This window comes from Myotis davidii, unplaced genomic scaffold, assembly GCF_000327345.1.
Source record: "Myotis davidii unplaced genomic scaffold, ASM32734v1 scaffold327, whole genome shotgun sequence".
In the NCBI taxonomy this organism is placed as follows: Eukaryota; Metazoa; Chordata; class Mammalia; order Chiroptera; family Vespertilionidae; genus Myotis; species Myotis davidii.
The window spans coordinates 1,454,944-1,474,915 of record NW_006298628.1 but is presented as its reverse complement, the minus strand read 5'-3'; the positions used below and the strand labels follow the sequence as shown (position 1 = coordinate 1,474,915).

The 19,972-nt window shown below is 59.0% G+C and overlaps 1 protein-coding gene and 1 long non-coding RNA gene across 5 annotated transcripts; one reads left to right on the top strand and one right to left on the bottom strand.

Annotated features, from left to right (window-relative positions):
• Positions 1 to 212: 212 nt before the first annotated feature.
• LOC107184751 lies at positions 213 to 11,969 on the bottom strand. Its single transcript, XR_001515646.1, has 3 exons — positions 11,692 to 11,969; positions 9,031 to 10,461; positions 213 to 722 (listed from the first exon to the last, which is right to left on the bottom strand). It is a non-coding gene; the product is annotated as an uncharacterized LOC107184751 (long non-coding RNA).
• Positions 11,970 to 12,626: 657 nt separating this feature from the next.
• TMEM92 (transmembrane protein 92) lies at positions 12,627 to 19,142 on the top strand. 4 transcript variants are annotated; one of them, XM_015570850.1, is made up of 6 exons: positions 12,653 to 12,744; positions 15,377 to 15,461; positions 16,266 to 16,288; positions 16,913 to 16,990; positions 17,154 to 17,352; positions 17,571 to 19,142. In XM_015570850.1, exons 2-6 carry the CDS (start codon positions 15,459 to 15,461, stop codon positions 17,682 to 17,684), a joined length of 417 nt encoding a protein of 138 aa, XP_015426336.1. In that variant the 5' UTR covers positions 12,653 to 12,744; positions 15,377 to 15,458; the 3' UTR covers positions 17,685 to 19,142. The 4 variants fall into 4 exon arrangements, with proteins under 4 accessions (XP_006774294.1, XP_006774293.1, XP_015426336.1 ...); XM_015570849.1 differs by having other exon boundaries at positions 16,910 to 16,990; XM_006774231.2 differs by lacking the exon at positions 15,377 to 15,461 and having other exon boundaries at positions 12,627 to 12,744.
• The last annotated feature ends 830 nt before the right edge of the window (positions 19,143 to 19,972 follow it).

The following is a 19,972-nucleotide window of genomic DNA, read 5'->3' as shown; positions in this document are numbered from 1 at the left end:
CTAACCAAGGTCTCCTGCTCCATTCCAGACCCTGGAACCTCCCCACGCCACTGCCCCAGCGGCCCTGCTCTGGGGTGAAGCCATAGTCTTCTTCCTTCTTGCTCCGTAAATCTCCATCCACACATGATTCCTGGGCGCCTGCCCTGTTGGTGCCGGGCCTTGTGAAGGGAAGCTGTGTCTGGGTGAAGGGCGAAGCGCTGTGATGGGGAAACCCCTGACCCACGCTCGGAGGGAAGACCATGGGGAAAGCCTTCCCAGAGTCAGTGAGGACGAAGAGGAGCCTGGGGAAGAGCGCTGCGGGCCGAGGAATGGCACCTGCCAGGTGCAGAGCCGGCAGAGGGGTGGGTGCTGCGAAGGAGCCCTGAGGGGACAGGCAGTGGGAGGACATGATCCAGTGTTGCTCTGGGAAGATTTCTGGGGGAGCGTGGGGGATGGGTTGGAACGTGATCAGCACGGAGGCAGGGTGGCCACGAGGAAGCTGCCACAGAGGTCCAGGTGGGAGGTGGTGGACAGCAGGCCCAGACCTCGGGCAGCGGGGCGGGAAGAGGCGCACAGAGACGTAAGAGGCAGGAGTCTAGGGACTTGGTGACCAGTTGGCAGAGGGGTAAGGGCTGGCTCCGGGCTTCTGGTTTGAACTCTGGCTGTTGAACACGGTGACTTCAACACACCGTACGCCATCCCAGGGGCCAGGCTCACCAGGTGGCCAGATGGGTGGCGGTCCCCTGGAGAAAGCGGGGAGGAAAGGAGCCAGGTCCGACCCGAGGGACGATGAAGGAACAGAGCTGGCAAAGGAGCTGGAGAAGGGGTGGCCAGAGAGGCAGCAGGGAAACGGGGGCAGGGAGGGGCCTCGAAGCCCCCGAAGCAAGAGGCTCTTAAAGCAGGCGAGGGGCTGTGTGCTGTGGGATGAGAAGGGACACGTGGGTCCGAGGAGGTCCTGCCTCCTCTGACGCCCAGCCTTGCCCACTCTCTATCCCCCTCTGCCCATCTCCTCCCTCTGCCTGCCCCCACCCCCAGCCTCCCCACTCCAATGCACCCTCACTCTCCCCTCCTCTCTGACCCAAAGGGTCAATGTTTCTAAGGAAAACTTCATGCCACCCTCACCCCACTCTTCCTGGCTCCTGAAATCACCTACATCCCTCACCATAGCACCACCCAGAGTTCACACCACCACCTGTCCCCTGGGTGACCTAGCCCTGCATCACACACACCCCTCACCAGAGCACCACCCAGAGTTCACACCACCACCTGTCCCCTGGGTGACCTAGCCCTGCATCACACACACCCCTCACCAGAGCACCACCCAGAGTTCACACCACCACCTGTCCCCTGGGTGACCTAGCCCTGCATCACACACACCCCTCACCAGAGCACCACCCAGAGTTCACACCACCACCTGTCCCCTGGGTGACCCAGCGCCCTCTGATTGAGTACCCCTGGGGTGCCAGGCTCCGGGACAGCTCAGGCAAGCCTGACCCCAGGGGCTTCTGGTTTAAAGAAGAGTGAAACAACAACCCAGTTGCAGAGTGAGCGGGGAGGGTGTTTGTGTCTGGCAGAGGGATCCGAGCAGGCTTCACGGAAGAGGTGACTGCAGGGACCTTGAATGACCAGCAGGATTTGGTCAAGAGGCGATGGGAACAGAAGGAATTGCAGGTGGAGCGAGTGTGGTGAGAAAGGGATGGAAGTGGACATCTGCGCAGCGGTCAATAGCTCAGGGTGGCCGGTGGCCTCGAAGAGTGGGGCCACGGCGGGGGCAGAAGGCTGCGAGGTGCAGGGGTCAGACCATGTGGCCTGGAACGCGAGCAGGAAGACTTCAGACTTTGTGCCCGGCTGCCTCTTGACCAGGGGCTTTGGAATCTAGCGCTGCGTCCTCACTTATTCATTTGGGAACTACTGATTGAGCTCCTCTGTGCTCTCAGGTGCTGAAGGTGCTGTAAGAGACAGAGCGGAGCCCCTACCATCACGGAGCTCCAGCTCCCGGAAGAGACACAGACTAAAGTCGCAAACAAAGACTAAAAATTAAGATCATGATGGGGGTGGCGAAGGAAATAATGACTGGCCATGGGAGAGCGGAGCCTGTGTCCCGTCTGCCCCTCAGACCGAGGCCTACCTGAGGACAGAGCCTGGGTCTCCTCCATCAGACGGAGGGTCCTGCACCTCCAGGCAAGGGCGGAGCATGGGGCATCTGGGAGCAAGAGCAGAGCATCTAGCAAGCTCCAGGAGTGGCTGCTTCCCAGCCCAGGGACCCTCCGGCAGGGTCATCTCTGCCCACATGCTGCCCATTGTCCCCCCCACCCATCATTATGTCTCTCAACCACCAGTGGCTCCCCGTGCAGCTGGGACCCACCACCTGGAGCCCAGGCCGTGGAGGAGACTGCAAACCCCGTCTGCTGCTGGAGAAGGCAGGTCCGGAGGGGCCCGGGAGGGCCTCCAAGGAGGTACCCAGGGACCGAGGGGAGCAGGGATCTTGGAAGGGACCCACCTTCCCAGCCAGGCCCGAGTGGGAGGGCTTCCCTCTCCCCTGTCCATCCATCCCCCCACCCCATTAAACCCTTAAATTACCCTCGCCCCACCCAGCGCTATAGAGAGTGCCCCAAAATAAATCCTAAATTACATGCTGCCTGGGGGTGACCACAGCTCTCCTTCCTCCCTCTCCAGCAAACAGACCCGCCCTACCCAATTCCGGGTGGCGGGGAGGGCGCCCCAAATGGGCTATTTATACAGCTCCCCTCTTTGCTGTCTGGCCCTGGTGTCCTTGGGCGAGGCCCAGGCAGGCTACACGGCTCTCCTGGGAGTTGTACGGGGTTGGGGAGGCTGTGAGGCTCTCCAGGAATTTAGAGTCTAAATCAGGTTGCTTTGGGGCAATGCTAACAATTACTCTCAGGCACAGCCGGGATCTGGACTGTCCTGAGCACAGGGGGCATCCGGTCCCCCAGGAAAGCAGCCGGACTCCAGCCTTCTGGGGTGCTGCCCTCCCAGAGAAGGGGGTGAGGGAGGAAGAGGGAGAGAGAAGGAGAAGGAAAAAAGAGGGATTGAGAGAGATGGGAAAGAGAGGAGAGAGAGGGGTGAGATAACTGAGAGAAGAAAAAGAGGGGTGAGATTAATGAGAGAGAGGGATATTGAGAGCGAGCCTTCACCCCGGCTGCTGAGGGGAGCAGTTCTGAACGCAGGGCACCCCGCACAGCACCAAGAAGAGCTGGCGTCTCTGTCTCTTGGACCCTGGCACAGAGCGGGGGCCTGGACATGGCTATTGTGAGACCATGGGCTTAAGCCAAGGGCCTCCCTGGACCAAGCCATCGTCCATTCTGGGAGCCTGGCTCCCACAGAGGGGCTGCTCCCCTCAGGAAGTAAACGAAGGGGCGGAGAGGGGAGAGGCAAGAGAGAAGAGAGTGGGAGGCAGAGAGACCTACGCCCACAGAGAAACGCAAATGTGGACAAAGACAGACATGCGGGGATGGAGCATGACCGAGGGAAGGAGAGGAAGAGGAGGAAGAGGGGATACTTCTGGGGCCCCAGGCCTGGCATCCCTCATCTGTACCGCGTGGCACCCATGAGCCTGAATGCCTGTCCACTGCCCACTGGCTCCTGGGCCCCCTCCCTGCCCTCGGCCCTCCCCTCTGGGAATGTGGGTGAAGGGCCCCCAGCCTGCCCAGGAGGGAGATGCTCCTGCTCCTCCACACCCCACCCCTGAGTGCTCCACCCCTGCCCTGGGCGCCTGCTCACTCCCCAGAGGCAAGGCCATAACCTGCCCCTCATGGGGGGTGGGGGTCCTCTGGTGAGTCCAGAGGGAGGACAGAGAAATAAGTGCACCCCCACCCCGCCACTTGGACTCAGCCCAGAGGAGGGGAGTGGAGAGGTGCTGAGAGGAAGAGGGGAGGGAAGGAGTGGAGAGGCTGGGGAGCCTGGGAAGGAGCTGGCCTCCAGGCTTTAGTCTCAGGAGGAGGGATGGAGATGGCCAGGGACGGGCGGTGTGTGGGCAGTGGTACTGCAGTGTCTGGAGGACCATGTACACATCCAAGTTCATCTTTCATGCTGGTGATTCGGGCTGAGGCTCAGCCTCTCTGGGCTCCACCCACAGTAAAAAGAGGGAACAGGACCTGGTCCCAGCCACCACCGAGGGGACATATTTGCACTCACACGTGAAGTGGGTGCCAAGAACTGTGCCTGGCACCTGGTGGAGGGGCTGGTGTGTGTGAGTGTGAGTGTGAGTGTGTGTGTGTGCTGGGTGGGCGTGGGGAACAGAGGATTCCTGCCTGAGACGGTCAAGGGCCCCTCAGCATGGGGTGGGGGTGCAAGTCACAACAGCCCCCCTTAGCGGGGGTGACACATCTTCTCCTGATTAAACTTGATTATCTGTCTGTTCGCTGGGTCCCCATGACCAGACCCCTACCTGCCCAGAAAACACTGTTTATAGGGCCTGGGCATCAGACCTGTCATTTAGCTGGAGGAGACAACCCAAGCCACAGGCGGGAGCCCAGCCTCTGTGGAGAAGCAGTGCCCAGCTCGCAGCGGGCAGCAGCCCAGACACTTAGTGCCCTGTTTACCCTGGCATGGGTGGCTGGCACAGGTGGGGCTCTCCAGGGAGCGGCCAGAGGCCCAGCCAGCAGACCCACCTGGAGGCCAAAGAGGACGCCAGGACAGAGGCTCTATGGAGCTGGGGGGGGGGTGTGCATGGAGGGGCATCCAGCCCAGCTGCCACTGGTCCTGGCACTGCAGCCCACAGGGCACTGCTCCCCAAATTTTAGGGCCCCCTTAGCTGCCCTGCAGGAGAAAACTCACACCAGCCGAGGCCCACAGGGAGAAACCACAGCTCTAAGGACTCTGAGAGCCTCCCCCAAAGAAAGCAGGGAGGCTGGAGGAGGGGCGGGGGGACCCCAAGCCTTTGGCGCCCTGGCCTGGCCTGGATGCCCCCAGGTCCAAGGGACCCGCTCCCAGCCCCCAAAGACACACACGTGGCTTCACTTAAGAGAGCATCAAAGCCCCCGCTCCCCCCCTCAGCCAATCACTGTAGAGAGGCTGCCCCCACCTTCTTCCTCTGTCATCCAGACCATGGAGACCAGACCCTCAGCCGCCACACCCAACACGCACATCGTCTTCTTACACGTGTCAGACACACCACGCTCTCCCAGCTCCCCCTTCCCCCCATGTAACCCACACTCCACAGTGAGGTCACACACGCTGCTCCTCCCGTCTCTGCCCTCCCCCCCACCGCCCGCCAGCCCCTCTTTCCACTCGCTGCCCCCTGCCTTCTGCCCCTCTCGCCTGTCTCTGGGCCCCTGGCCCGGAGGCCTCTCATCCTCTCCTCTCCCCATCTGCTCACGGTGGGAACCTTGAAGGCTGTGCATCCCGGGCAGCTGCCGGCAGCTACCACTCCTCAGCCCGCCCGCAGGCCCCAGGGGCCAGGGCTGCAGGGGAAGGGGAGCGGCCGCTAGCAGTTGCTCAGGACCTCACTTCCCCCTGCTCTCTAGCCCCCTCCGTGGACCTGGATTCCCGCCCCCCACCTCCATTCCAGGCTGAGTCATCCCCACATCTGGAGCCGCTGCACATCTGGAAGAGCTGAAGCCTATGCAGACGATTCCACGTGGACGCCCCTCCTCCACACCCCCTCGCACCCCCTCCTCCACTGACAGCTGGGGTCTGGTCCCGCAACTCCCACCTGGGCCAGGCCCTTGGTCACCGAGCAGGCACCCCAGTGACGGCCTCGCCGCCGCAACAGGACACCCGCCAGCCTGAGGGTCTCTCCCCAGTAGCAGCAAATGCCACCACGCCACGCGGTGCCCACCCCACTGGGTGGCAGGGCAGGGCCGGCCTTGGGGGAAGCCAGGCCAGGCCTGGGGCCGGGGAAGGAGGTGAGCCAGGCGCTGAGGAGGCAGTGGTTTGGCCCGGCAGGCGGAGGGAGTTTATCCTGGCACCTGGCCCCCAAGCCAAACATCCTCCTCTAACCTCGCAGACACATCAAAGCCGGCGGGGAAGGGGCCCTTCGGCAGAGGAAACCTGCAGCCCTGGCGGCCTGACAGCCCGGCTCCGAGCAAGGGACCACCCTGTCCCCATCAGCAGCCCAAGCTCAGGATGGGCACGGGGGTGGGGGTGGGGGGCAAAGAGGATGCTCTACTGCTCTACCGTCCCTCTCCCCCACCCCTTCCCTGATGAGGGTGGCACAGCTGCCCTAGGACGCAGCTAGGGCCCCTAGCGCAGGCTCCCTCCCAAGCTCCCTCCTCCCCTCTCCAGGCAGGGTGATGGGGGCGCTCACCCTGTGCCCCACCTGGAAGAGGAGTGGGCGCCAAACTGTAGGGGCGCGGGGGAGGGGTGGGAGGGGAGGGGGCGTCCGGAGCTTTGGAAAATAGAAGCTGAAGTGGAGTCGGAAGAGGAGAACTGGGCTGCCAGCCACGGGGCCTCTCTCAGGGGACCGCAGGGGCCGAGGAGGAAGAGGGGCTGCGAAGCGCGAACACGGGAGGGAGGAGGTGCTAACAGGGCCCCCGGGGTGAGGGGATCGGGAGCCCAGCTCCCTCCGGGTGCCTGCAACCAAGGTGCATGCCCTTGACCGGCATCGAACCTGGGACACCTGAGTCTGCAGGCCAACGCTCTATCCACTGAGCCAAACCAGTTAGGGCGACCGTGTCCGAGCTGCATCTTCCCCACCCGGCGCTCTGCGCCCCGAGACGCTCCCCTGAGGATGGCCCCCCACAGAGGGGCTACTCTGTCCACTGGCTGCCGGAACTCGCAGCTTCGCTGGGCCCGGGAAGTTCTCCTGAGGTCTAGCCATCATCCCCCTGTAATATTTGGATCCGAGACGGACGGACACCACAGCGGGGAGAGGGAGGGGCGGGGAGCCGGGGGAGGGGGGCAGTTGAGCCTTCTTTCAAGGGGTGAACAAGAGCAGAACTAGAAAGTGGGGGCCCTAGGGGATCCTCAAGCCTTTTCTTCTCCCGGACTACAGGATCCCATCTAAGAGTCAACAGTGAGGGTGGGGGTGGGAGTGGGGCTGCAGAGTGAGGGGCTAGGGGCTGGGGAGCCCTGGGGAGCAGGAGTCTCGGAGAGAGGCCACCAGGGCTGGCGGACTCTCAAGACCTTAACCTGGTCCTGGCTCGGCCCCTCCTGCCTGGTCCTCCCTGTTCCCTCTGCCACCCCAACCTCCCTCAGGAGCCTGGCTGCCCCTCCCTCTCCCCACCTGGCCCTGGGGGGTGCCTCCCTCTCCACCGCTGGCCACGCTGCCGCCGGAAACCTACACTGGGGAAGGATAATGGCTCCCCAAAGCCGCTTTTGTCTCCGCTAAGCCTCGGAGGTGAGCACTGGTCCAGCTCCTCCACCCGCTCGTAAGGACAACAAGCTCTGCACCGCTAATTGGCAGGTGGCACGCCTCCCTCCGCCCTCCTGGCCCACAGGTGGGCGGCTCAGGCCTGGGGTCAACGCACCACCCTCCCACCCATCACCCCAAGAATGAGGGGCGGCGGACTTCAGTTTCCAGAGGGATTCTGGGAGGGAGATTCGGACCCTGATCCCATGCCCAGGAATTCCTATTGGCAGCCCAACACGCATCCTGCCCCTCTTGGAAGGCGGACAGCGGGCCAAGCATTCCTTGCCGCTCACCCCTAGGAGCTGCTGGATCCCTAGGGAGCCATTTGACTCACCAAGGGGATGGTGTACAGCTGGGAGGGGCAGCAGGCAGAAGAGGTGGATTCCCCAAACCCCTCACAGCCAGTGGAGCTGGGGAGCTCAGTCAGTCAGGAATGACACCGCCCCCCCTGCCCCAGCTCACAGCTCCCCACCCAGGACTTCAGGAATTCGTTCCCTAAATTCATTGCCTGGAGAGATCTGGCCCCTGACCTCAGGAGGTCCCCAACCAGCTTCAGCTCAGTGACAACAGAGCCAGTGTTTACTCGGAACAAAGCACCGTGGGGAATGAGCGCTGAATCAGAGCCGGCCGCCCCCGCAGCGGGTGGGAACAGCAGGACGTGCACACATCTAGGGAGAGAGAGAAGGCCTGGGTGGGGGTGAGCAGGGAGGGAAGAGTCATTTCTCGCAGGAAGATCCAAGTCCTGGAAGGCTTTCGGGAGGAGCGGGTATTAGAGCTGAGCTTTGAAGATGGGGTGAGAATTTGCTAAGTGAAAAAAAGTACCATATAAGTCAGAGAAAGACAAGTAATCATATAATTTCACTTTTATGTGAAATCTAATGAACAAAATAAATTAACAAATGAAATAGAAACAGACTCAGGGAGAGAACATAATGATAAGAGGGGACTGGGTGAAAAAGGTGAAGAGATTAAGGGAAAAAAAGCAACTCAGACAATAGTATGGTGATTACTAGAGGGAAAGGGGAAGGGGGACGTTAGAAGAGAGTTAAGGGGGGATAAATAGCGATGGATGGAAACCTGACTTGGTGAACGCACAGTACAGTACACAGATTGTGTATTATATAATTGCACACCTGAAACCTATATAATTTTATTAACCAATGTAACCCCAATATATTCAATTTTTTAAAAAGACAAGAAAAAAAAAATCACCAGCAAATTCCAAAAATAACCTCTACACCCAAGCTCAGGAAAGAGGGGAGCAGGAAAGGGTCAGGTGTGTGGCTGGAAGACATGCGGGCAGGGCAGAGGAGCACACTGCCAGGCCAGGTCGGGGCTGGGCCTCCCTGAGATGGGACTTTGTTGTTCAGGCAGAAGTCGGGGAGTCTCTGGAAATTAGGGAGCAAGAGAGTAGGCCATGGGGAGCCTGGGCTGGAGGCCTTAGGAAGATGCTTGTGATGGCCCTGGGGAGCCACACTGCCTGGGGGCAGTGACAATAGGCACACCTGTGACAAGCAGCGTCCCAGTCCCCCTGAGTGCTCAGCCTGAGGGACAGGCGGGCACCCACCATGAGGCCAACCCAGGCAGTGGGGGAGGAGAAGGGAGGGACAAACCAGAAATAGAGGGAATTTATCAAATGTCTGGTCCCAGCACCACTGTCACATCCGGCCCCCCATGGCCCGCTAGCAGGAGTGGGCAATACCAACACCCTCTGAAGTAGGTCACCAGCCCTGTCTGACCTGGCCCTTGTCGGATGCAGAACACGGGATGGACAGCAGAGGGAGATAGTGAGCCAGCATTCTGGGGAGAGCTGTTCTCCGGAGGAAGCAAACCCTTCATTCCTTGTCGCCTCACTCTGCCTCTATGTGAAATGAAGACAGGGAGCTTTGGGCCTCTCTCTTCTGCCAGCAAAAGAACATTTAGTGCATGTCATTATTAAACTAACATTTATCCCCCATTGCTGGATTCCAGACACCGAGGGGCTCATTTCATCCCTATTATGACCCTACGTGATCCACCCCCCACCCTCGTTCACAGATGAGTTTAGAGAGGCACAGAGACGTTACGTTTCTTGACGAAGGTCACACAGCACCCCATAGTAACTGGCACACTTAGCAACACAACAGAACACCGGCCCTGCAGGCAGAGCTGGGCCAGAGCAGAATGTTCTGTGGGCTTTGAAAAGAAAGATCCCAGCCCACAGCCGTAAGCCATTATGGATATGAGTGGCCACCACCGTATGGTGGGGAGCGGGCAGAGAGGAACAGAACTTGGCTTGGCTCCTCCCCTCACCCCGGGCCTGGGCTGGGCTCAATCAGGCTTCACCAGGTCCCCAGGCAGGATTCTTCCGTCCGTCCGGGGCAGCAGCTGCCTCCTGAGGCTGCCTCTGAGTGTAGGGTCTTGAGACCCGTGTGGTTCTGGTCCTGACTCAGCCCCAGTGTCCTGTGTGACTTGGCCTCGTCACCCCTCTGAGCTCCAGTTGGCTCCTTTGATGGACTAGCTGACCTCCCAGGCCCTTCCAGCTGGGCCCTTGCAGGAGACACAATTAGCTTGTTCTTTAGTGAAAGGGCCGGGGTGGCGGCGAGCGTGTATGAAGACATTTGGACTTTGCTGCTCTTGGGAATTCCCAGACGGAACTGGTGTGGAATCTAGAGGGACCCACTGACCGCATGAGGTCTCTCGGCCTCGCTGCCCCCTGCACGCCTGAGCACACACGTGCACGCATGCACCCACTCCCCTCCCACCGCCAGATTAAGCCTTGAACAGAAGAGGCCAGCTCTGTCCACGACCCTCCTGCCTCTACACAAGAACAGCCTCCTGTCTGCTCTGTCTCGGGTCCCACTGTGCCCCCGCCCCCACCCGACCTCACCCATTAAGAATGCTGGGGCCCTGGGAGCCATGGTGGATGCTGACAACAAGGGTTAGTGTTCTCGCCTGGGCTGGGACCACCCACCTCAGGCCCTGCCCCTCCCCATTTGCAGGAAGGAGCATAGAAGGGCAGTTCTGTGGCATGAAAAAACTGGGGACCCAGAGGCAGGGTCCAGAGGCCCTCTGGCCCCCTCCCCATGAGCCACACTTTCCCACGGCGGAGATGTGAGCCAGCGGCTGGAGCAGCTCTTCTCAGGTGCCTGCTCTATGACATTTCAGGGGTGTGGGTAGCGTTGCCAGATCTAACAAATAAAAACACAGAACACCTAGTTAAATATGAATGTTAGATAAACAAATTTTAGTGTAAATATATCCCAACTTTTGCACAGGGCATATGCATGCTGAAAATATTATCCATTCTTTATGTGACATCCAAATATAACTGGGTGCCCTGTATTTTGTCTGGCAACCCTAGACCTGTGTCAGGTGGATGCCAGAGAGCCAGAGGGAATGACGCCAGCCCTCCTCCTGCCCATCCCCAGGGCACTGGTGCCTGCCTGGTCCCTTTTCCTGAGCCCTCCCAGCCTCCCACGGCTACCCCACAAACTCCTCCATGCCCTCTTCAGCACCCCCATTTCACTCCCCAGGGTATCATCCTCCCCTAAACTCACCTACCTTCCCCTCCTCTAAGGGCTACGCCTCGGTAGGGCTCTGGGCCTGGGCAGAGTGGCAGCAGGTGTGATGGGGTTACCCCCTCACCCAACCTTGAGTGCTGATGCAGTGAGGCCAGGGCAGGGGTGGGAAGGCCTTAGAAGTCCAAGTTGGCAATGACTTCCCCAAGGAGATAGCAGGATGGGCACTCTGGACGAGGTCCCCCTCAGCAGAGAGGCAGGCTGGGTACAGAGCCAACTGCAGGGGCATGAGGGAAGAGGTGCCTCCGCCCCATTACACTCCCTTCTCCAAGCTCAGAGTCACCAAGAATGAGAACAGAGAAGTCATTCTGTAGGGCCAGACCTTAATTCCACTTAGACCAGGAGACTAGAAGATTCTGTCCTTAGGGGCCAAAAAGGGACAAGAGATGATGAGAAAGAGAGACAGGGAAAGATGCTGCTTCTGTCCTCAGTAGCTCACTGTGTGTGTGTGTGTGTGTGTGTGTGTGTGAGAGAGAGAGAGAGAGAGAGAGAGAGACCAGGGAAAGATATACTGGCAGAGAGAGACCAAAAAGTTGGTGAGAAAAAACACATATAGAGACACAGGAAGTCAATGGAAACGGAGAGAGAAAACCAGACTCCTCACCTGAGACAAACAGACTAAGGAAGAAAGAAGAAACACATGGGAAACAGGGGACACAGAGAAATGGAGAGAAACCGGGTGGAGGCTAAAACAGGAAGAGGGACTGGGAGGAATGGGGAGCAGACAAGAAGCGTAAACACTGAGCAGAGATAACAGGACTGGGAGAGATGAGAAACAGATAAAGGGACAGTGGTGAGAGGACGGAGGAGAAAAGGGGGCCGGCTGCCCTTCACACGAACCTGGGCACCGCTTCCAGGGGCAGAATCAGGTTTGAGAGCCAGCAGGAGACGGCTCACAGCTGCAGGACTGAGCGTGTCCCGGACCCTTCCCTTTCCCCGGGCCCAGAGCAGCACCCCACCACCATGTCCATGGCGCCCTCTCCCCAGGCGTCCGGGCTTCACCTCTCCAGCTCCCGCTCGGTTTCCACAGGTCTCATCCGTGTGTGGGCGTCTGGCTCTCATCCTGCGCCTTTCACCCCCGAGACGGCATCCCACCCCGCCCATCAGCCAGCTCCGGGGGGCGGGGGTGAGGGGGGTGGAGGTTTGGGGGAGTGTGGGGGGGAGCGTTTGGGCCTTCGTGGCCCCTGTGGTCAGAAGGAGGAAGTGCACGTAGGGAGGTGGGGGGACACGGCTGTCCCTGGGCTGTGCTCCGCGTCCTCCTGCCCCAGCAATCAGCCGCCCGCCTCTTCCTCCCTTCTTGGCAAAAAAGAAAAAGAAAGAGAAAGAGAAAGAAAAAAAAATGGGGGTGGGGGCGACACTTCCCCCCATACAATACCCTGAATCCACTCCAGAACCTCCTTTCCCCTCCAGCTCTGCCCCGCAGGAGGCCAGGTGTGCGGGGACTGCCTGGGGCCCCCCAGCCAGCATCCTCTCGCCCCCTGCCCGCCGCCGCACCCCCCTTCAGCCTGGGGGCCACTTCGGGGTGGGGCAGTGGTGGGAGATGGGAGGGGTAGCTTAGCAGTCTGGAACTGACCCCACAGTTTTTCTCAATTAACCTCGTCTACTTCCCAATTCCCCAAAGCCAACCCGGACCTCTCCGCTCTCCTTCCCGCCTCCTCCCCGCCCCAAGGCCGGCCTCTCGCGGCGCACCCGAGGCGGGACCCCATAGGTGGAGACGTGGGAGAGGTCGCGGCCCCGCCCCGCCCCGCCTCCCCGCTCCCCGCCTCTCCTCCCCTCCTCCCCTCCTGCCCTGACACACGGAAGCTCAGTGGCCCCAACGCCAGGATGTCGGACGCGTGGGTCCTCCGCCTCTTACCCTCCTTGCTGCTCGGCCTGCTGACCGGCCTCCAACAGGTGAGCGATCGGGAGATAAAGCTTTAGAACTGTCGGGGTCCGCCTGTGGGGGTCCGGGGCCGCTGCTGGAGCCGGGTCACCACCTCCCATTGTTAGGGTTTCCTCGTGACCACACGCCCTGAGCCACTTCCTTTCTCATTTTGCTGGGGAGGTGCAGGTGGGGGCAGCCGGGGGAAGCCCTGAAAAGGTCGGGGTTCCTTTGTCTTGGGGGACCCTCGCCCACCACCCTCTGACACCTGGCACCTGGCACCTCTGTGTGAGCGGGGACTTTGACCCGCACCTTAGCCTGGGCTAGTCCTTCCCGCTCCTCGGTGCGTCAGAGAGCGGGAACTGCCTGGAACTGAGGTCCGGACGCCTGGCTAGCCGGTCTCCCCGGCTCTGTACCTCCGGTGCTGGGTGACCTTGGGGAAGTCCCGGCCTTCTCTGGGCTGTTTGTTTGCTTGTGCCCTAGGGGAGCGCGGGCTCCTTAGTCCCTTTCTGGGAGAGGGGGTGGAAGCCCAGCCCTCTGGGAGGGTTGGATCTGGCTGCCTGACCCAAGGCTGACTCGGAAATCTGTGATTCTGCCAGTGGGCAGGCACGCCCTCCTCTCACACCCCCAGTGATGGGAAGTGCTGCCCAGCTCTGCGATGGGAGTCTAGAAGACAGATTTCTAACTGCTGTTTAAGATCCAAGGGGAGTGCCAGGCTGGCTTCCCAGAACAGGGCACATTCACAAGGACCGCGCTGACTGTCGGGGCGCTTTACCCCCTCCCCCCTAACCCCCCTTTTTTCCCCCCTCCCCCAAGCCCTGGCACTCCTCAGTCACTAGGCTGGGCATCCTCTTGTGGGTTCCTCCCAACATCTTCAGGGGGCAGGTGCTGCTAATGTCCCCAACTCACCTGTAAGTACAGTGTGAAGTCCTGCTCTGATTAACAACGGCTGCGTTGTTAGGTGATTTTGTTGCTCATGTGGCTCGCGAGCTGTGGTTTGCCCACCACGGATATAGCCTACTCAGGCTGTATGGTATAGCGTGGCTCGAGGCCTGCACAGCATGTTACGGTATTGAATCCTGTAGGCAACTGTAACACAGTATAAGGGTCTGTGCTTCTGAACATAGAAAAGCTATAGTCAAAATACAGTATAAACCATTTTAAAAATGGTACACCTGTATGGGGCACTAACCATGAGTGGAAGTGGCTCTGCTGGCTATGGCATCACTAGGCAATAGGAATTTTCAGCTCCATTATAATTTTACTAGAGGCCCGGTGCATGAAATGCGTGCACAGGCAGGGTCCCTAGGCCCGGCCAGTAATCAGGGCTGATCTGTGGGGTGATCAGGGCCCCTGCTCGCACCCGCCTTGGCTGGCCTGGCACTGCCCACTAACCGGCCCTGTCCCCCACCGCCACCAGTCATCTCCCTCTGCGAGGGAACCTGCAGGGCAATCGAGGGGTCCCACTTGCACCCACCTTGGCTGGCCTGGCACCACCTGCCACCACCAGTCGGGGCCTGTGGGCTGGGAGCAGCTCCTGCATTGAGTGTCTGCCCTCTGGTGGTCAGTGCATATCATAGTGTCCAGTCGTTCCTCAGGTCATTCCACCATTCGGTCGATTTGCATATTAGGGTTTTATGTAGATAGATAGATGGGACCACTGTTGTCTGTGTGGTCTATCGTAGACCAAACGTGCTTATGCAGCACATGACTGTAAGCTGAGGTTCCCCAAGATCATCCTGACGCTTGATAGAACTCAGGCTCTGGACCACCTCAGACAAGACCGCCCCCTGGTGTATGGGGAAGAGAAATCCGAGAGAAGTGAACCTACCCCTCCCAAACAGGAATTCAGGGCAGATTTATTAAGCTGTTCATATCTGTTCTGCTTAGCTGGGGGCCAGCAGAGGGACGAGGGATAGGGGCTGGGATCTGAAGGGGAAGGGGCTGCCACTGAGTGGATCCCTTGGTCTTGCCCCAACTCTGCCGTGGCCCCTCTGTGCTGTGTGGTCCTCCCCCTCCCTGGGCCCACTTGCCCCAGGGATTCATTGCTGCCCCAGTCCCCACTGTCCAAGGCTTGTGAGAAGCTGGTACTCACATGGGACTGAACCCAAAGGGGGAATCAGCACAACTACCATCGGCTGTCAGTGGTACTCTTAGCTTTACTGTTGTTGTCATTAGCAACTGTAATGTTACTGGAATATTTCAAGAAAAGGTATGAAGATAGGATGGTCTCACCAAAGTTAACTTCTTATTCTTTTAAAAAATATATGTATTTTTTTATTGATTTCAGAGAGGAAGGGAGAGGGAGAGAGAGAAAAACATCAATGATGAGAGAGGATCATTGATCGGCTGCCTCCTGCACGCCCCACACTGGGGATCGAGGCCCAAACCCAGGCATGTGACCTGACCAGGAATTGAACCAAGACCTCCTGGTTCACAGGTCCACGCTCAACCACTGAGCCATGCTGGCTGGACTTCACTTCTTATTCTTGAGCCCTGGTTGTTTGTCCCCGGGAGGCGGGGGTGACATAACTTCCCATTCCCTACTATGTTCCCATCGCTGCATTCCTCCCCAAACCCAGTCTGGGAGTGGCTGGGAAGAAGTGAAATCAGGTAATCAATGAATGCTCTTTCCTTCTGCCAATATTGTTGGATTTTCAACAGTAATGAAAGAGACCGAAATCTCTGCCCTGTGGAGTTTATGCTCTACCCAGGAAACACACAATTAACAAGATAAAGGGAATACATGGTATGTTACATGTGGACGAGAGCTATGCAGAAACATTAAGCACAGCGAGGGACGGGGACTGCTTTGGTGCAGGTGATGTCATTTTAAGTAAGATGGTCAAAAGGAAGGTGCTGGAGCCCGCCTTGCAGATACCTGGGGGAAGAATGTTCCAAGCAATACACATCGTTGCTATTAATGGGATGACATTCTGGACAGACACCCTGGACGCCTGCAGAAGAGCTGGGGAGAGAGGGGCTGGTCCCAGAGAGGAGGGTCAGGCGGCTACAAAGAGTGAGGAGCCCTGCCAGGCAGGGATCTGAGGAAGGGATGGGGATCAGCAGACCATGACGGCCTCTGCCTGTTGGTGTAAAGCAGCCGGGTATGTGCAGGGAACTCCCAGTGGGTGTGTGTGCAAGAGGTGAGAGGGCGGCTCAGGCTGGTGGCTGGGGGTCAGGGCTCAGGGAACTCCCGACAGCAAGGTTGCGGGTGATCAGATTTTTGTGGTTAGAAACTTGCCCGCAGTGTGGGGAGTGCCTCTGGTGGGCAGCAGGAGAGTTTAGTGTCCTGGACTGTAGATGTAAGAGGGCATGAGCTTACAGACTTGGGGAGCAGCGAGTATGGTGGAGGGAGTGGAAGGGGAGGAAGGAGAGCTGGGGGTCTCTAGCGGGCAGCCAGGGCTCCCATCATTGACCTGGGGGCCTGGCGGAGTAAGGTGGAGAGCAGGATTGGGGGAAGATGCTGATTCGCTGGGGACCTGCTGGCTGTCCGGTGCCTGGGCAGCATCTGCGTTTATGACCCCTAACTTCTGCCTCTTTTCTTCCACAGGCTGCAGCCAGATGTGGCCCTTTGTAAGTCTGGGGTTTGGGCTATAACTTCCAATCTGGGGAGGAGACACCCCAAACCTATCCTGCCTGCCTTCATGGGAGGGAGCAGCACATCCATCACCCTCACCCTCTCCCCTTCCAGCCAGAAGCCATCCCCGCACACCCCTACCCAGGGAAGGAGACTGCCCTTCCCGCTCCCTCCCACCAGCCACCCCAGGGGGAGCTTCACACTGTGGGCCTTCTGAAGCCCACATGCCTTCCACCCTCCTGGGTCTCCCACAGTCCCGACCCCCTCCCCCTTACTACAGTCTCAGGCCCTCTCCCCTCTGAGAGGACCCTGGGAGTGGGGGGGCAAGCTGCAACCTTTGTATACAAATGCTAGGACACTCATTACCCCATTTGGTAGATGAGGAAAGGGAGGCCCAGAAGGAGCATGACTTGGCCCAAGCGCACAAGGCCAGCAGTGCGATGCCCCTGGGCCCAGGTTCTGATCCCGGCCCCAGGTTCCTCCCACTGAGCCCAGAGGGGGCCCCTGCCCTCACCCCACAAGGGGATGGCGCGTGTCCTGAGTGTATGGGTGTGTTTTGGGGAGACTGTGATGCTACTGCCTCCCCACCTTGGTAACGGCCTCTCTCTCCCCACAAGAAGCTCCTGCCCTGAAGGATTCAGGTGCTGCGGGAATACCTGCTGCCGCCAGGAGTATGACTTCTTCTCCGGTCCCTTTAGGTGAGCCCCAGGCCAGCTCCTCTGGGCACAGCCCTCTGCAGCGCCTGGCCCACACAGGACAGATGGCCTTCCTGGCCTGGGGGCGGGTGTAGGTCAGGGGAGGGAGGGAGGTGCGGCGGGGATGACAGGAGGCTCAGGGTGATGGTGGTGGTTCCCCATCCAGGATCTTCATCATCATCTTCCTGACCTTGCTGCCCATCATGTGCATCTGTGGCCTGGCTAAGCGCTTCTGCCGCAGCTGCCAAGAGCAGGAGCCGGACCCCCGGATGGATCCCATGAGGCCCCCAGAGCGGCCCACCGTCATCCCCACAGAGAGGGTCACCGGGGTGCCCATCCCTGAGCCCCCACCCTCCTACAGTGAGGTGGGTGTCTCTCCTAATCCCTGTCCTGCCCCTGGGCCTCCTGCCTCTCCCTACTGTCCCGGTGTTTAGAGCAGCAGTGACCCCAGTGACGGAGGAGGACTCCTTACCCCAGCAAGCGTCCTGCAGAAGCGTTGGGTCACCCCTTTCCCGGGTACCTGCGGGTGGCGATGCCAGTGCCAGGCCCTAAGACGTCTCTGTGTCCCCCCCTTTCCCTGCAGATTATTCTGAAGCCAGACCTGGGCCTGCCCCCCATGGAGCCACCCCCTCCCTACAGCCCCAGGCCTGAAGAACATTCTGGGGTCCCCAGGGGCATCGACAACCCAGCCTTCTGAACCACCTCCTGCCTGGAATCCTGCCTTGGCCACCTCTTTCCCGACGCCTCCTGGATCAAGCCAGAGACGCTGGAACGCCCCCGCCCAGCCTGCTACCTCGCTGGATTTAACTTATTGCTTCTCCTGCCCCTGTCCCACCCCAGCTGTCTCTCTTGTCCCAAAGGCTGGGCTGGAGCAACAGTGTCCAGCCACCACCCCCAACCCAAGTAAGAGGCTGCCAAGAGGAAAGTGTCATCGGGTGGAGGGGACTGGCAGTAGGTTGGGCTGCTCTGAGGGGTGGAGAGCGCCCCACATCTCAACTGGACAGAGGCTCTGAGATGTGAAGATTCCATACCGTGGAGGTCCGACCGTGTGCGCGCTGAGCCATCTCCAGTTCTACCAGAATAGAGCAGGCCCCATTCTATCCCACCCTACCCCCACACATGTACTCACTAAATTAGCTCGTTGCTGCTGCTGCTAATCTGCCTCTGGCTATGTGTGCAGGTGAGCCCAGACTCTGCTGGGAAACTGGGGGGTTAGGGGGTGCCATTCTGCGCCCCAAATCCTACCAAGAGAAGTCTTCAGGGATCACGTTGACAATAAGCCTGGGAAGACAGTACATCCGTGGGCCACCCTCCGGGAGAGCATCTTTACAGATGCTTTGACTTCCAGTTCCTTGAGGTCTCTGGGTGCTCAAGAGCCTGGACAGGCTGCTGGGGAGGGGGTGGGAGTGACCAGTGTGTGCTTCCACACCCCATCCTCCCACTGTGTCCTGGGGAGACAGAGCTGCGCTCCCTGACTCTCCCATGGGGGAGGGGAGCAAGGAGGCTCGCCCTCTGTAGGGCTGGGCCTCCGAGATCAGCCCCACCCTGGAATCTCCTGGCAGGCAGACCCGCCCTTTTCTTCCAGTCCCATCTGTGCGCTTAACCCTTCAGAGGAAAGCACGGCAGCACCAGGTCTGGCTGGGGCCTGGGTCCCAGGGGGTCTGTAGCAGAGCGTGGAGTTGAGAGCCTGGCATGGCGCAGGCAGCATGAGAGCGAGCTGCCCGTGTCCCGGGGCTCCGGCAGGGCTGGGCTCCTCCTCTGCACACTGACCTTGCAGCCCAGGAATGCTGGCCTCCCTCCCCAGGCAGAGGGCAGGCGGCAGCGCTGGCTACGCTCCTGGGAGGACCCGAGGTGGGACTGGCCCTGGTGTGCTGGCCAGGACCTAGCCTTACCCAGCCTTGGGGCATCAGGACCCAGGCAGGGGGTGGGGGGCAGGGGGCATGGCACAGCCAGCCCCCAAAAGGCTGTCTGGCAGAGAGTTCCTGCTTGCCACGGCCTCAGCGGGAGCACCGTTGTAAGGAAGTTTTTTACTTTGTATGCTTTGTCATTGTCTGTATTTTTATCATGAGCAAGATGGCTTTTACAAATTGAAAGAAAGGTTTCTTTCATGGAATCAGCTTTGGAAGTTAATAAAGACTCACCTTGTGAACTTTGATCGACAGTAATTCATGTATTATCAGCCCTGCTATGAGGAAGAGACTAGAAGAACTCAGGCATGTGATGCACACCTGACATATGTGGGACCCGGGGACTAGATGCACAATGGACACGGGGAAGCCTGGACACGGCCAGACATGTGAGGGCCTGTGATGCCCGTCCGTGAACCCTATGGGCTGACCGGCACACAGTATAGATAGGGTGTCTGGCTGGTTGGGTGGGTGGATAAGCAATTTCACAATGACTGAGGATGTCATTCCTTTTGCTTGGTTTAACAGTTCAAACCCAATGAATGAATAATAAAAGATGGAATCACTTCGCCTGGCCGGCCGGTGGGGCTCAGTGGCTGAATGTCAACCTATGAATCAGGAGGTCACAATTCCAGGTCAGGACACGTGCCCGCGTTTCAGGCTTGATCTCTAGTAGGGGGCGTGCAGGAGGCAGCTGAGAATGATTCTCATCATTGATGGTTCTATCTCTCTCTCCTTCTTCCTTCCTCCCTGAAATCAATAAACAAACATATATATCACACACACATACACACACACACACACACACACACACACACACACGGACTGGTGAGGATGGCAATTTTTTAACTATTACTAGATAGCAGTCTTCATGGACCAAATTAAAAAATGACAGTACAAATCCAACCATGCCTGTGTTGTCCTTTTCAGTGTTAAAAAAATATATACTGAAAAACAAAATAGCAGACTCGATTAGTAATAGAATAGTCATATATTTCCTGCAGAAATGGGATTTGACAGGAAGAAGATACGAGAGATGAATAAGGGGGGAATTTTAAGGAAGCCTGTGAAGATTGCC

What these genes read in the sequence shown, in the direction of transcription:
- TMEM92 (XM_006774230.2), top strand. Translation starts at nt 12,676, where the DNA reads ATGTCGGACGCGTGGGTCCTCCGCCTCTTACCCTCCTTGCTGCTCGGC. An exon ending in TTCTTCTCCGGTCCCTTTAG is followed by an intron (nt 16,991 to 17,153) that starts GTGAGCCCCAGG and finishes TTCCCCATCCAG; the next exon opens with GATCTTCATCATCATCTTCC. An exon ending in CCCCACCCTCCTACAGTGAG is followed by an intron (nt 17,353 to 17,570) that starts GTGGGTGTCTCT and finishes CTTTCCCTGCAG; the next exon opens with ATTATTCTGAAGCCAGACCT.